The 12471-nt window shown below is 36.4% G+C and overlaps 2 protein-coding genes across 2 annotated transcripts; both read right to left on the bottom strand.

Moving 5' to 3' along the window:
* Positions 1-2204: 2204 nt before the first annotated feature.
* Positions 2205-4254, bottom strand: LOC103932292 (organic cation/carnitine transporter 3-like). The gene has a single exon (XM_009341854.3). It carries the CDS (start codon positions 3924-3926, stop codon positions 2334-2336), a length of 1593 nt encoding a protein of 530 aa, XP_009340129.2. The 5' UTR covers positions 3927-4254; the 3' UTR covers positions 2205-2333.
* Positions 4255-9992: 5738 nt separating this feature from the next.
* LOC125472568 (malate dehydrogenase-like) lies at positions 9993-10995 on the bottom strand. The gene is made up of 4 exons (XM_048574210.1): positions 10919-10995; positions 10685-10820; positions 10470-10581; positions 9993-10093 (listed from the first exon to the last, which is right to left on the bottom strand). Exons 1-4 carry the CDS (start codon positions 10993-10995, stop codon positions 9993-9995), a joined length of 426 nt encoding a protein of 141 aa, XP_048430167.1.
* Positions 10996-12471: the final 1476 nt, after the last annotated feature.

The raw sequence follows: 12471 nt of genomic DNA, 5'->3' as shown, positions 1-12471 counted from the left end.
ATGCCAGTGTTCAATTAAATGGTAGTGTGAATGAAATAAAATTCCTAGTTCATAAATGTGTTCTTGAATTATATATTTGAAGAACAATTCATAATTTCATATTTCAATTTGGGATTCCCGATTTGTCCCAAAATCCCGAAAATATTTCGAGATTTCCAAAATTTGGGATTCCCGAAAATTTGGTTTGGGATTAGTCTTCAAATTCCCATCCCGAAAAATTTCGGTTTGGGATTCGGGATACTAGTTTCGGTATGGTATCCCATACCGAACCACCCCTAAGTAAACATATGTAGATTTTAAGGAGGATTAATGATTTTACAAAAAATATAAAAAAAATATAAAAAGGTACTTCTAAATGCATTGCATGTTATATGAGAATTCAAGATTTCCACGTTTTGTAATTAATTTGGTTGATTCATGTTTATCTCACTCCATAAAATTTGCTTCTAATTTGATATAGGAATTAATTTGCAAGTTTTCTTAATCTTAACAACATTTTTCAATCTAAATATATATATATATATATATATATATATTTTAGTGAAATAGTCTATCTTTTAAAATATTTATCAATAAAATAATGTACCTATTGTTCAAATTTTAGGATAAAAATTTACCTGTTCTTATTTAACAATAATGTATCCACAATGTTATTTTTGTATGAATATAATTTACCTACTTTTTGAATTTATATGAAACTAATTTACCTACGGTGACAATAATGTATCTTCATCCTGATTCCAGAATATGCCTAATCTGTCATTATCATTTCATGTGTTAGATAATGAGCATCTCATATTGATGGGAGGAAGAATCTTGCATGTGTTTATAAGTAATTGTGCTACTCACCATATTAGTAATTGGTTTTATGGTAGAACCTCAACTTCTTCATGGTGTCAAAACTATATATTCTCCAAAATATAGACTTCTCTTTCTTGACAACTTACTTTTTGCATAGATTCTGTTATCCTATTGCCTGCATATTCTGTTCTCTACATGGTGTTAGAGCATCTTATTCCGTGTGTAATGCACGTACTCCACGTCGCTCAGTTTATGTTGTCAATATGTTGGGCTTGAAAATTCACCACGTATGAGGGAGCATTTTTAGAACAAATTCCACGGTAATGAGATGAGGGACCACGTATATACTTATAAGTAAGAGGACGGAATTACTCCCTGTATTACCAATTAATTTTACGAACTAAACTTCTTGGGCATGTACTGAATGGTATTTCTAGAAATATTAGAGATTGATTCTTCCATTTCTTGCTGTTTCACAAAGTAATAGTTGGCGGTGCAGTATTATCTTTTTCCTTTTTTTCGTGGTGCAATATTATCAGAATTTACATGCTAAAATCGAAGAGATAGCTTCCCTGGATATATATGTCAACCCAACTTGCTAATTAAGAAACAAAATTTTATACTCCAATATTGTAGGACGCTCTTGAATGCAGGACAAAAGGAATTCATTTTCTAAAACCCAATCCTTAATTTAGTAGCTGATAGACAACACTACCAGATCTTTTATATAAATGCCTGTTTTTCTGAATACGCAGCATGTGGAAGCATATGGACATATGCATTTCTATTTGCATGTAAGTTTAATATGAGGAATGCACAGAGACTTGATTTTACAGTTAAAATATTTCCTATCAATTGCTTGAAAATATATGTAAATACATATTTGAAAAGAAAAAAAAGAGTTTTGAAACCTTTTTTGTTATAAAGAAGATATTAATTGTATGTTTGAATGAAGTAATTGCAATTTAACTGGCTAGGGATTTCTTAGATGATCCAAGTTCACTATTTAAGATTTCAATAATTGATCACCTAATACAACGGTTTAGTTGTATTCCTCTTCACTTGTAAGTGAGAGGTCTTAGATTAGATTTTTGCCAAAGAACAATTTGAATCGCACTATTACTAACCTATTGTGAGGTTAAGCTCACTACCTCCCCTTAGTGTAAATAATATCGTTTGTTCAAAAAAAGATTCAATAACTGTACAAATTCGATTTGTTCCTTACCATGAATGTGTAAAGATTAGAAAATAATACGAAATTGTTGATTTGATCATTAGAGTTTGTATGATAATCACTTGATTTTTAGCTTTGATCATTAGAGTCTGTATGATAATCATTTGATTTTTAGCTTTCTAGCCTTTTTGTGTTATTTTTTGTACGTAAGATATAAAGAAAGTATATAGGAGATAAATAAAGAAGAAAGACAATTCAAACCAAAATCTCTACCTATACATCCCATCCAAAAACGCAAAGCTAAGATATTGTAAGAGGCAAGCCTTACAAGACAAAGAACTAAGAAGTTGCAATCAATCTAGACATGATCACCAACCGCATTACAAGCAATTGTCACTTTAAACTCTTCTTCATCCATCGTATCACAAATCCCTCTCCCTCTTGTCTCTGGCAAACAAACCACAAAGCACCCACAAACACCAATCACAACCCCAAACACTCCATACGACAAAACCCCACCGTTGGCTCTCCCGGAGGCCGCCAGCATGGGACTAAAAACGCCTCCTAACACCACCGCCTGCCTCACAATCGACAGAGCCGAGTTCCTCACGCAAGTCGGAAATAGCTCAATTGTAAATATAAGCAACACACCGAAAGCCAAGCATGCGCTGAAAAAGGACACGACCTCGAACCCTATTTGCAACCGTGTCCATATTGGATGGATACCTTTTAACACGGACATGATGTTACAAACCCCACTAAGACTAGTGAAAACCAAGACTGAGGTTTTCCTGTTCATTTTATCGATGAAGAAGAATGTGATTAATGAAGCTGGCAATTCGGACAAGGCGTTGAGCGTGACGCTTAAGTAGAGATTGAATTCCAAGCTTCCCAAAGCTAATGGCATGCCATAATATACCATTCCGATACCATATCCGATTGCCATAACCGCAGACAATCTCCGAAAAGCCCATTTTCGCTTCACCAAAGCATCGATTGCAGAGTAGAGATCGACCTTCGACGTTTCTTGCTCGAAGGACAAGCTCGAAATAAAACTCGATGTAAGTGGGGCTTTGGTAGTAGTGCTATTGACGGGTGCAATGCATTTTAGGGTTTCAATTGCGTCTTCTTTTCGACCTCGCACGAAGAGCCATCTTGGTGACTCACAAACCAAAAAATGAACCATTATAGAGTACAATAATGTGGGGATTGAGGTCCAAAAATAGAGTATTCTCCACGAGTGAGCTCTGTGAGCGTATGCTATAGCTGGGAGGGAGAGAAACCCTAGATTGAAACAGAAGAATCCCATAACACCAACCTGTCCGCGCCACCGCCTTCCGACGAGCTCTGTTGATAAGACAAGGGCGGAAGTACCGATGGTGGCACGGGCGAACCCGGTGATGAATCGAAGGAAGGAGTAGATCCATATGTTGGTGGAGAAGGCAGTGAAGAAGGTGGATAAAGACATCATGAGACATGAGAGAAAGAGCATGTTTTTACGACCTAGTGAGGTGTCAGCAAGTGTGGCCAGGGCCAGCCCGCCAATTAAACATCCTATGAAGAAGGCTGAGGCCGGCAATCCCGTGATGAGTGATGAGGAGCACTCCAGGTTCCAGTCGGAGATGATGGAAGTGTGTTTAGCCCTGTCCCAGGCCCATGCATTTTGAGGAAGTTGGCAAATATTGGAGGCTGAGTTGCATGAGTTGGGTTGCTCAGTGAGGAGTGTGCAGTGCCATGTTGGCACTGCGTCGGTGAAGACAGTGATGAAGGTTTGTTGGGCATCAAAGAACCATGAGAATGCTACAAGGAAGGCTTGGAGAAATTGGGCCCATCCAAAATCTCCGATGCACTGCTCGATCGCGGAGTCGAGGGATGGGAGGTGTTGGTGGAGCACAGGGGGTTCTGGGTCGGCCGAGTTTGTTTCGGATAGAAAAGGGGTTGAATCGGCCATTTGGTTCAGAGCTAAAAGCTAAGGTTTGAGCTATGATCTTAGTGAAATATAGCGAAGGTTTTTATAGACTGTTAGGCCAACTTTCTCAAAGTTGTAGTGAATAATGTTATATTTCCCCTTTTTTTTTTCTTTCTTTTCTCGCACATCTCTTTCTTTCCCATCTTCATTATTTGTCTAAATGTCATTAAGACAGTGATTAGCTGATCATTGAAAATTGACAATTAAGAAATCCTATCACAGAAGGTATGCTCATACATAGACATCATAGAGTTTTATTTCGGTAGACTACTTGAACTGTTATAAACTGAATTTTTATTGTAAATTTTGGTAGATTGAACTGAATTAATTAAACAAGCATATCTTTTGGCAAAAAAATAATAAATAGACAAGCATATCTCGTGTAAGAACTAAGAAGGTCTGATTGCGATAATAAACGGCAAGCAGCCAATATGGTGTAAAGTATGAGGAAGTCTTCTGCTTGCTGCGCACATTGTTGACCCACGTTGTTAGATATTATTCTTCTTGGTCATTTTTTATTGTATAACGACGCTTAGTCATTTTTTATTATATAACGATGTGGCGTTGTTTCGTTGTGTCATTATTCGAACATTTCATTTCCTTCATCATCATATAAAGATCATTTTCAGAAAACTTCATTTGATTTGGAGATTGTTTAATCATCTATATGAATCAAACTAGTTGACGTTAAATCAAGAAGATATTACTTATTATCATAATCATCGATTTATTTAACATACGTGGATGGCTAAATGGTCTTAAAGTTAACTAAATTTTTCCAAAGATGATCTTTAGATGATGAGGATACTACTTATCACGTGACAAGTGACTTATAGAGTTAAATAAAAACAATTAATAAGGGTATGAATCATTGTCGGAAAGAATACTTGTATCTTTATACATGCATTAATAGTAACAACGAACGAATTATTTAGATTTGATAATTTCATGCATTTGAATATTTGAAGCTCCAATTAATATTAACACTAGAACAGATATAGTTTGAAGCTAAAATCATATAATAGTACTAGAAAACTAGTTATAATACAAATAAATTGATCATAATGCGTATCAAAACACATGAATTCTATATATATACACCAAGTCTTGCCCTGCACATGCAAACGTTTTGAACGACTGAAAACTCGTAAGGCTCAACATTATGTGAAGGAAAACATAAAAAAAAAAAAAGGATGGTAGGTCGAAATTGGCTAAATTAGCAACAATTTGGCATTTGGCTTCTTAATCGGAATAACATTCAATGCTTTTGATCAGTAATTAGCCGGCGACGTCGACCTTTTATTATTATATATGCAGACTTCCCAGCTCATTGGATGTATGATTTTGTTTGGATTTTATTTTCCACATGGAAGAGCACTATAATAATGTTTAAAAGGTGGACGATGACTCGTGTAGTCAATATATACGTATATCTTGACTCTTGAGTGCATAATAATACGAAAATAATTAAAATTTTCCTCAGTTATATCCACCTGATTTTGTTTGGATTTTATTTTCCACATGGAAGAGCACTATAATAATGTTTAAAAGGTGGACGATGACTCGTGTAGTCAATATATATGTATATCTTCACTCTTGTCTTGAGTGCATAATAATACGAAAATAATTAAAATTTTCCTCAGTTATATCCGCCTATTAGTGTATTGTGTTAAAAAAAAAAAAAAGAACAACAAGATGAGGTTCAGTTGCTTGCCCAACGTTTAGGAGTTACTCGTGTTTCCAGTTTTGCCCATGATGACCTTTTAGTAGACCTGACATTCGTGTCGTGTTTCTCGTGTTCGTATCGTTTTTGTGTCATACCCAATAGCTTAACTGGTCGTGTCGTGTAATACCCGTTAAAGTAAACGGGTAATATGACCCGACCCAAAATTAACCCGTTAATATTATTAGATAATATGACCTGACCCGTTACCTGTTAAGAAAAATATATTTTAAATCAATAAAAATGAAAATGAAAAACATAATTTGACCCAAAAAAATGTAAAACATAATACTAAATATATATATACACACACACACTAAATTTTGAAGTTGACCCCTTCATGAAAATTGTAAAGCTTTTCATTACGAGTGATTACATTTTTCACACTTCTACAATAATTATTATTAATTTTGCACTCAAATAAAAGATATTGTTCATGAGATTTGGAGGGTTTTAAAAATTTAAACGACCATGTAACTATCGTCTGAGCGTTGAGGATGCAATTATGAACGTTTATTATGCTTTCACATCTTTCAAACTTATACATTAATGATTCTGAATTTTATTTATTTTGAACTCCCTTAAAAATACTATTCATGAGAGTTTGTATGGTTTTAAAAATTCAAATGATCATATACCCATCCTCAAAGCATAGAGGATGCGACTACGGGCGTATGCATATTTTTTTCATATTTTTCGCACATGTAAATTAATTATTATAATTTTTTTAATGTGTTTGGTATTTTTAAATTACTTGGTATTTTTATTTTTAATGTGTTTTATGATTTAATCTCAATCTTTGCCTATAATATACTATAAAAATAAATAAATAAATAAAACTTAAAATTTAAAATTTATAGCGACTAATAATTATTAAACAATATATACATATTCATTATATCTATTGTATTTTATAGTAAGTTTTTTTTAGTAGTTTAAAAAATTAAAATCATCAAAATAACTTTTTCTTATCGTGTCGAAACAGGTTATCCGTGTGTCACTCTCGTGTAAACCTATTAAGGACCCATTATTAAGGGGTTATTATCGTGTGACCCGATAATGACTCGATTAGTTATCGTGTTGACCCGAAACCTGTTATTTTCGTGTCGTTTATGTGTCGTGTTAAAGGATCATGTAAGAAATTACCAAGTCTACCTTTTAGGGCAGTCCGTGTTTCCAAAGGAGGTATTACCCCTTCAATAAAAATAGGGCACATTTGATGCCACTCATTTGGATAAAAAAGGCGCCTAACCCCATTTATACAATTTATCTCTCTTCAAGAAATTCAAAGCTCTCCCAACATCTCTCTTGTTTAAGGATTTTTATTTTGTGATAGGTAGATGGTGAGAGAACAAATGGAATTAGGTCTCTGTGTTTTCAAAGGGTGGTACTATACACATATCCAATTTTACTTCTTACACACACTTCTCAATTTACGGCCGTTGGATCAATTGACTTTAATAAGATCAATGAACAAAATTAATAAGAGTTTGTGAGATGTAAAAAGAGGTATGTGAATAGCACCACCCATTTTCAAATTACAATCCAAAAAATAAAAACTCCTATTTTTAGATTTTAGAAACAATACTTATTTTAATTTAGAAATGGTTGCATCCTAAATTAAGTGTGATTACATAAATTCTTATGGGATTAGTATCTTTTAGATAGTTTCCGAGTTGTAATGTATTACTTGAAAGACAATGATTCTCCCTTCCTTACTACTATAAATAAAGACACGATGATATGAGAAATCATCACAACAGAATCACCAAATTCTCTCATCTTTCTCTGTCTGCTACTATCCCTCTCCATCTTTATAATCCCTCAGTAAAATACACCTACAACACGTTATCAATACGCTTCCGCTGCTGCACTAAGGAACTGAAGGTTCTCGTATGAGGTTCTTCTCTACAACTAAGCATTCAAAAGCTTTCTTCATTTCCATCCAATACATATTCTCCTAAAACAAGAAATTGATATTTTATAAGCCTTGATGCATAAAAACATTCACCATTATGCATGAACCCCTAATTTATCTATGTTTTATGTATTGCCTTATATTGCATATATTGCTTAATATATATATATATATATATCTTGTTCATGCATACGCAATATTATTATGTTAATTTTTCATACGTAATATTATGTTTTATTATGCTATTGGAATTGCTATGTTGAATTGTGTGAGTACAACAAAATAAGAAAATAGAAGTAAAAACTAGGGACTTAAAAAACTAATTGCGAGTCGTCTCGGCCTAGAGCCATGCCGAGAGAGGAAAAAAAAAATTGCAGTTGAGTCATGCCACCAAGCCACGCCTAAAGGTGGGTAAACGGGTCTAGGACCCGCTGGGAGGAGCGGATACAATTGGTTCAGGGCAGGTCCTAATTTAGTAAAGAAGAAACGGGACGGGGCAGGGCATAGGTATTTACGGTCGGGGCGGGTCCAAAAATTTAGTATCATGGGGCCCTGGACGACCCGTTTATAACATACATTAAACTTTCCACTCCCTCAAACTCCCCATCTTCTTGTTTCTCCCTCCTAGCTTCCACCCCCAGATTCCCCATCTATTTTTCTTCTTCTTTCCAAACACAATCCTTTTGTCAAATTCAATTGGGATTTTCTGTAGGAATTTTATTTGATTGTTGAAGAGAAAATGATTTGTTGTTAGCTCTGCTTGTTAATTTAGATGGTTGGTGTTTCAACAATGTCTTTGTGGGAGCAAATGGGACAACCTCTTTTTGAATTAAAATCAAAATTCACCACGACACCGTATTCGAGAAGCTTGCGCAAGAGGCATCGTGTTTGGTTAGTTGGTCCTGCCCTCTCGACTTGTCTCTCTCTCACTCAGTCTCTCCCTTAGTTTTATTGAAATCTCATGCTCAGATTGTCGAGATGGCGTGAGGCCTTAGATCGGCAAAGATGGTTGCGCAAGGGACCTGAGGGATACCGGAGATTGAAAATAGACGAAGATGGCACAAGAACGACAACGGACCTCGTCAATGACGGTGAGCTCCAGATCGACGAAGATGGCTTGTCAAGAGGATTTGGGTTGGACCTGTGGACTCTGCCTGACTGGCATTTTTGAAACGGGTTGGTTTAGGTCCAATTCTAAATTTAGAAATTCTACTACCTGACTTGGCCCGCCCTCGTTGCATTTTAAAATGGGTCTGGTTTGGTCCCTTCAGATTTGGGTTCGATCAAGCCCGTGCCCACCCTTAACTGCGCCTACTGCACAGAGCGAAAACAACAATATATGGTGTCAAGGCCAGCAACCCAAAATTTTAGGTCAGCTGCATGTTGATGGTCCAGGCCCAATCATTTGGGCTTCTATCTTAGACTGCCAAGCTTTTGCTAGGCTGTCTCTCCTCGGCCCTCCTTGCCCCATTGGGCTGCATGGTCTTGCAGCCTGCAACTGCTGTTGTTGGACTTTTGTTTCTCAGGCCCCACCCCATGTAGGGCTCTTATTCGTGTGGTCTGCAACCTGATGCTATTGGGCTACCATTCGCTTCAGCCCAAGCCCCTGTTCAACTTCTCCTTGCTTCAGCCTGCACCTAGTTTTGCTGGGATGTTCATGGCCACAACCATATTTGGACTTTCTTACTTGTTGGCCCACGGCCATCCAAACTTAATATGAGTTAAATAACACTATCATGCACCATTTACAACAAACAATATAATATTAAGTTAAATTGCAATCCCAAAAAAAATAGAAAAAAGTAAACACCAAGGCCTGCCTAACCAATAAGGTTGCACTCACAAATCCTCACGCATCAGGGGAACGACTTTGTTGTGTAAATCAGAAACACATTGTACGCAGTGAGGCAGTATAAAATGAATCCAACTAATCCAATCTTTTCCATTTTGTCTACTGGCTGTTGTGCGACACAATCCCAGTGTTGAATTTTCCAATTTCATATTTCTCTATCAACACAAAGTCCCAGTGTTATATCTGAAGTTTCTGCAAGGGACTTACAAGTAATTAATTGATTAGGAGAATCTATCCATGAACCCGATGTCTGTGCTCAATTCCCTTCTACCTAATATCATTGTATAGAAACCAAAAAAATCCCCAAGTGATCAACCCCCAATCACATCCAATGTTTTCTCAAATAGGTCTTATGAATATATTGCAGTAAATAATTGATATGAGCATGTGCATGCATTGTGATGAACAATTTAGCCAAAAAAAATACGAATAATTGGATAACAAATCACTTACTGTCTACAACTACATAGAAAACAAATTTGTGTTATTAATTTATTTGATGGATTACTGAGCCCGTCCTAGTCTCCTCTCATCATTCCATGAGATAAGAGAAGTTCATTTTAAATTAAGACATGAGTAGGCCAACGATTTCTCCTCAATGAGCTCTTTTGCAGTTGCATCCAACTTCCCCCTCGAGAACTCGTCAATCTTGAGTCCTGCATTAAAAATAAGCAAGCGTTCAATCAGCGAGTGCATTGAAACAGCCTCATAGAGGATTAGTTATTACGTATCGCAAACTTTCACAAACACTTCAAAATAGAGAATGCTGAATCATCCGATGGAATTGATACGCGATTAGATCTATCCATGAACTCTAATTTGAGATTGCCTATGAAGTTTTTAGCAACTAAAAGTTACAGTTCAGTGCATTCCATAACCTATACCAACTTTATTTTCCAGAACCATTACTGTATGAAGATATTTGACTATCCTTAATGACAGTAATTTATTGCTGCCTACGCATGATTTGAGTTCAATACTCGGGTTTTTAATCACTAAGGAAGATAACAACGAACACAAATTATAACTTACCATGCACAATTGACCGTTGTCCTTTCTCGCATGTAACAGGGAAGGAGTAAATTAGGCCTTTCTGAATTCCATAAGAACCATCAGAGTACACTCCCATTGAAACCCATGTCCCCTGGATGACAGCAAAGAAATATTAAATTTGTATAGATTATATGAAGAAACAAAAATGCCACTAGCTTTGAAAGAAAATAATATTGATAAAGATAACAAGAAACCTTAGGAGTCCCAAGAACCCAATCACGTATGTGATCACAAGCGGAACTTGCAGCAGATAATGCACTTGATAGCTTCCGAGCCTTAATAATGGCTGCACCGCGCTGCTGCACAGTGGTGATGAACTCGGTATTTAACCTACAGAACAACCAATAACAGCATATTAGCAACAAATTAGTAAGTTCGATGAGTTGGAAGATCGGAGAATTTGTACCTCCATGGTTGAACAAATATACATCATTTCATGGAGTTGACCCTTATTAAAAAAATTAGCGGCACCAGTGACAAGAACTCGAACTGGGTTTTTGGCCATTGTTGCAAAAAGTAGTTCTGGATCGAGAAAATGGGTGCAATTAGGAGTGAGGATGAGTGAGAAAAATGGCGGTGAGGACTGAGGAGGTTGTTCAAAATAATAGGAGTACCGTGGTTTTATAAATGAGAAGGAGATGAGGAGGTAAAGATTACAATGACGAGAATCGAGGATATAGATAATCAGATAACCGTGATGATAGGAGATGAGAGTGAGACTGTCAACTTACATAGTTACGCAACAGAAATAGAAATTGTCGCCATGCAAACACTAGTAGGACGTCCACTTGTAACAATCTCATCTCAGCGACTGCGTCACTGTGGTAATTTGTTTGGCTTTGTTTTATTTTTTATTTTTTGAAAATAGAAACAAAAAGTTTTAAAACTCTAGCTACTCTATTTAGAAGTACGAATTTAGTTTATTTGGAAGCTATTTGGTACCATTTGTTTTAGTTTTTAGCTTTCTCATTGGTTTAGAGATGGAGAAAAAATATATAAACAAACAAACGTGAAATAAGTAGGGGTTGTGTTGTTGCCCTCGTTAGAGAAAAAGTTTCAATTGTTTATGATAGGGTGCAAGATCGAACATTTCTGAAAAATTAAATGGAAGTTGGAATGCATGTAGAGATTTCAAATCCAATCTAAATTTTACATCTTTTTAAATTTGATCTCACAAAAGGAAAATTTTGAGTCCGTCATTGGGTGAAGGAGGGTGGTGGAGCAGAGGACGAAGAGATGAAGAAGAATTTATTAAGTGTATAAAGTGAAAACAATATAAAACTGGAGGAGAAACCCACCAACTACACCGCCCAAGAAGTAGGAGGCAGGGAGAGGTAGGCCTCTGATGAATGAGATGGAGCATTGGAGGCTCCAATCAGATATGATTGTGGTGGAGGAGTTGAATTCCAGGACCAATCAGAGTCGGCCAGGTCACAGTGTTGGAGCTTGTGGTGCATGAGGTGGTGGTGGAGCAGTGCCATGTAGGGATTGCATATGTGTCGACACTGATGAAGGTTTGTTGGCCATCAAAGAGTGATGCCAAAGAGACAGGAATGCCTTGGAGGAATTGTTTCCACCCAAACTTGGATGATTTTGCACAATTATTTGAGCTAGGGAATTGAGGAGATTGGTCCTCAGAGTTTCTGGGTCTTCCATGTTTGGATTGAGGCCTAAAGGGGTTGGATCAGCCACTACATGTAATTGCTAGCTAGAGCATCTTCGACAGAACAAACAAAATGAATTTAATAGATTAATCATCCACGAGTCAAATTTAATTTAATTATATGGAACCAGACAAAATGAATTTGTAGTTAACTTCTTGCATATGTTTCCTCATAGACACAAGGCATGCACTTTCACTTAATTTCACAAAAATATTCAAGTAAAGGGCTGGTTTCGGTTTGAGACCCGAACCAAAAACCAACCCGAATCCTGATCTCGAAAATGTCGGCTCGTATTTTACGTCCCGACCCCGAACCAA

This window comes from the organism of the source record quoted next, unplaced genomic scaffold (assembly GCF_019419815.1).
Source record: "Pyrus x bretschneideri cultivar Hongxiangsu unplaced genomic scaffold, Pyrus_bretschneideri_v1 Contig7, whole genome shotgun sequence".
In the NCBI taxonomy this organism is placed as follows: Eukaryota; Viridiplantae; Streptophyta; class Magnoliopsida; order Rosales; family Rosaceae; genus Pyrus; species Pyrus x bretschneideri.
The sequence above is the reverse complement of the archived record's forward strand: the minus strand, read 5'-3'. Positions and strand labels throughout refer to the sequence as shown.

Coding starts and splice junctions, on each gene's coding strand:
- LOC103932292 (XM_009341854.3), bottom strand. CDS start 3,926: ATGGCCGATTCAACCCCTTTTCTATCCGAAACAAACTCGGCCGACCCA.
- LOC125472568 (XM_048574210.1), bottom strand. CDS start 10,995: ATGGCCAAAAACCCAGTTCGAGTTCTTGTCACTGGTGCCGCTAATTTT. Junction 10,821..10,918: donor GGTCAACTCCATGAAATGAT/GTATATTTGTTC, acceptor GTTGTTCTGTAG/GTTAAATACCGAGTTCATCA. Junction 10,094..10,469: donor ACAACGGTCAATTGTGCATG/GTAAGTTATAAT, acceptor TTTTTAATGCAG/GACTCAAGATTGACGAGTTC.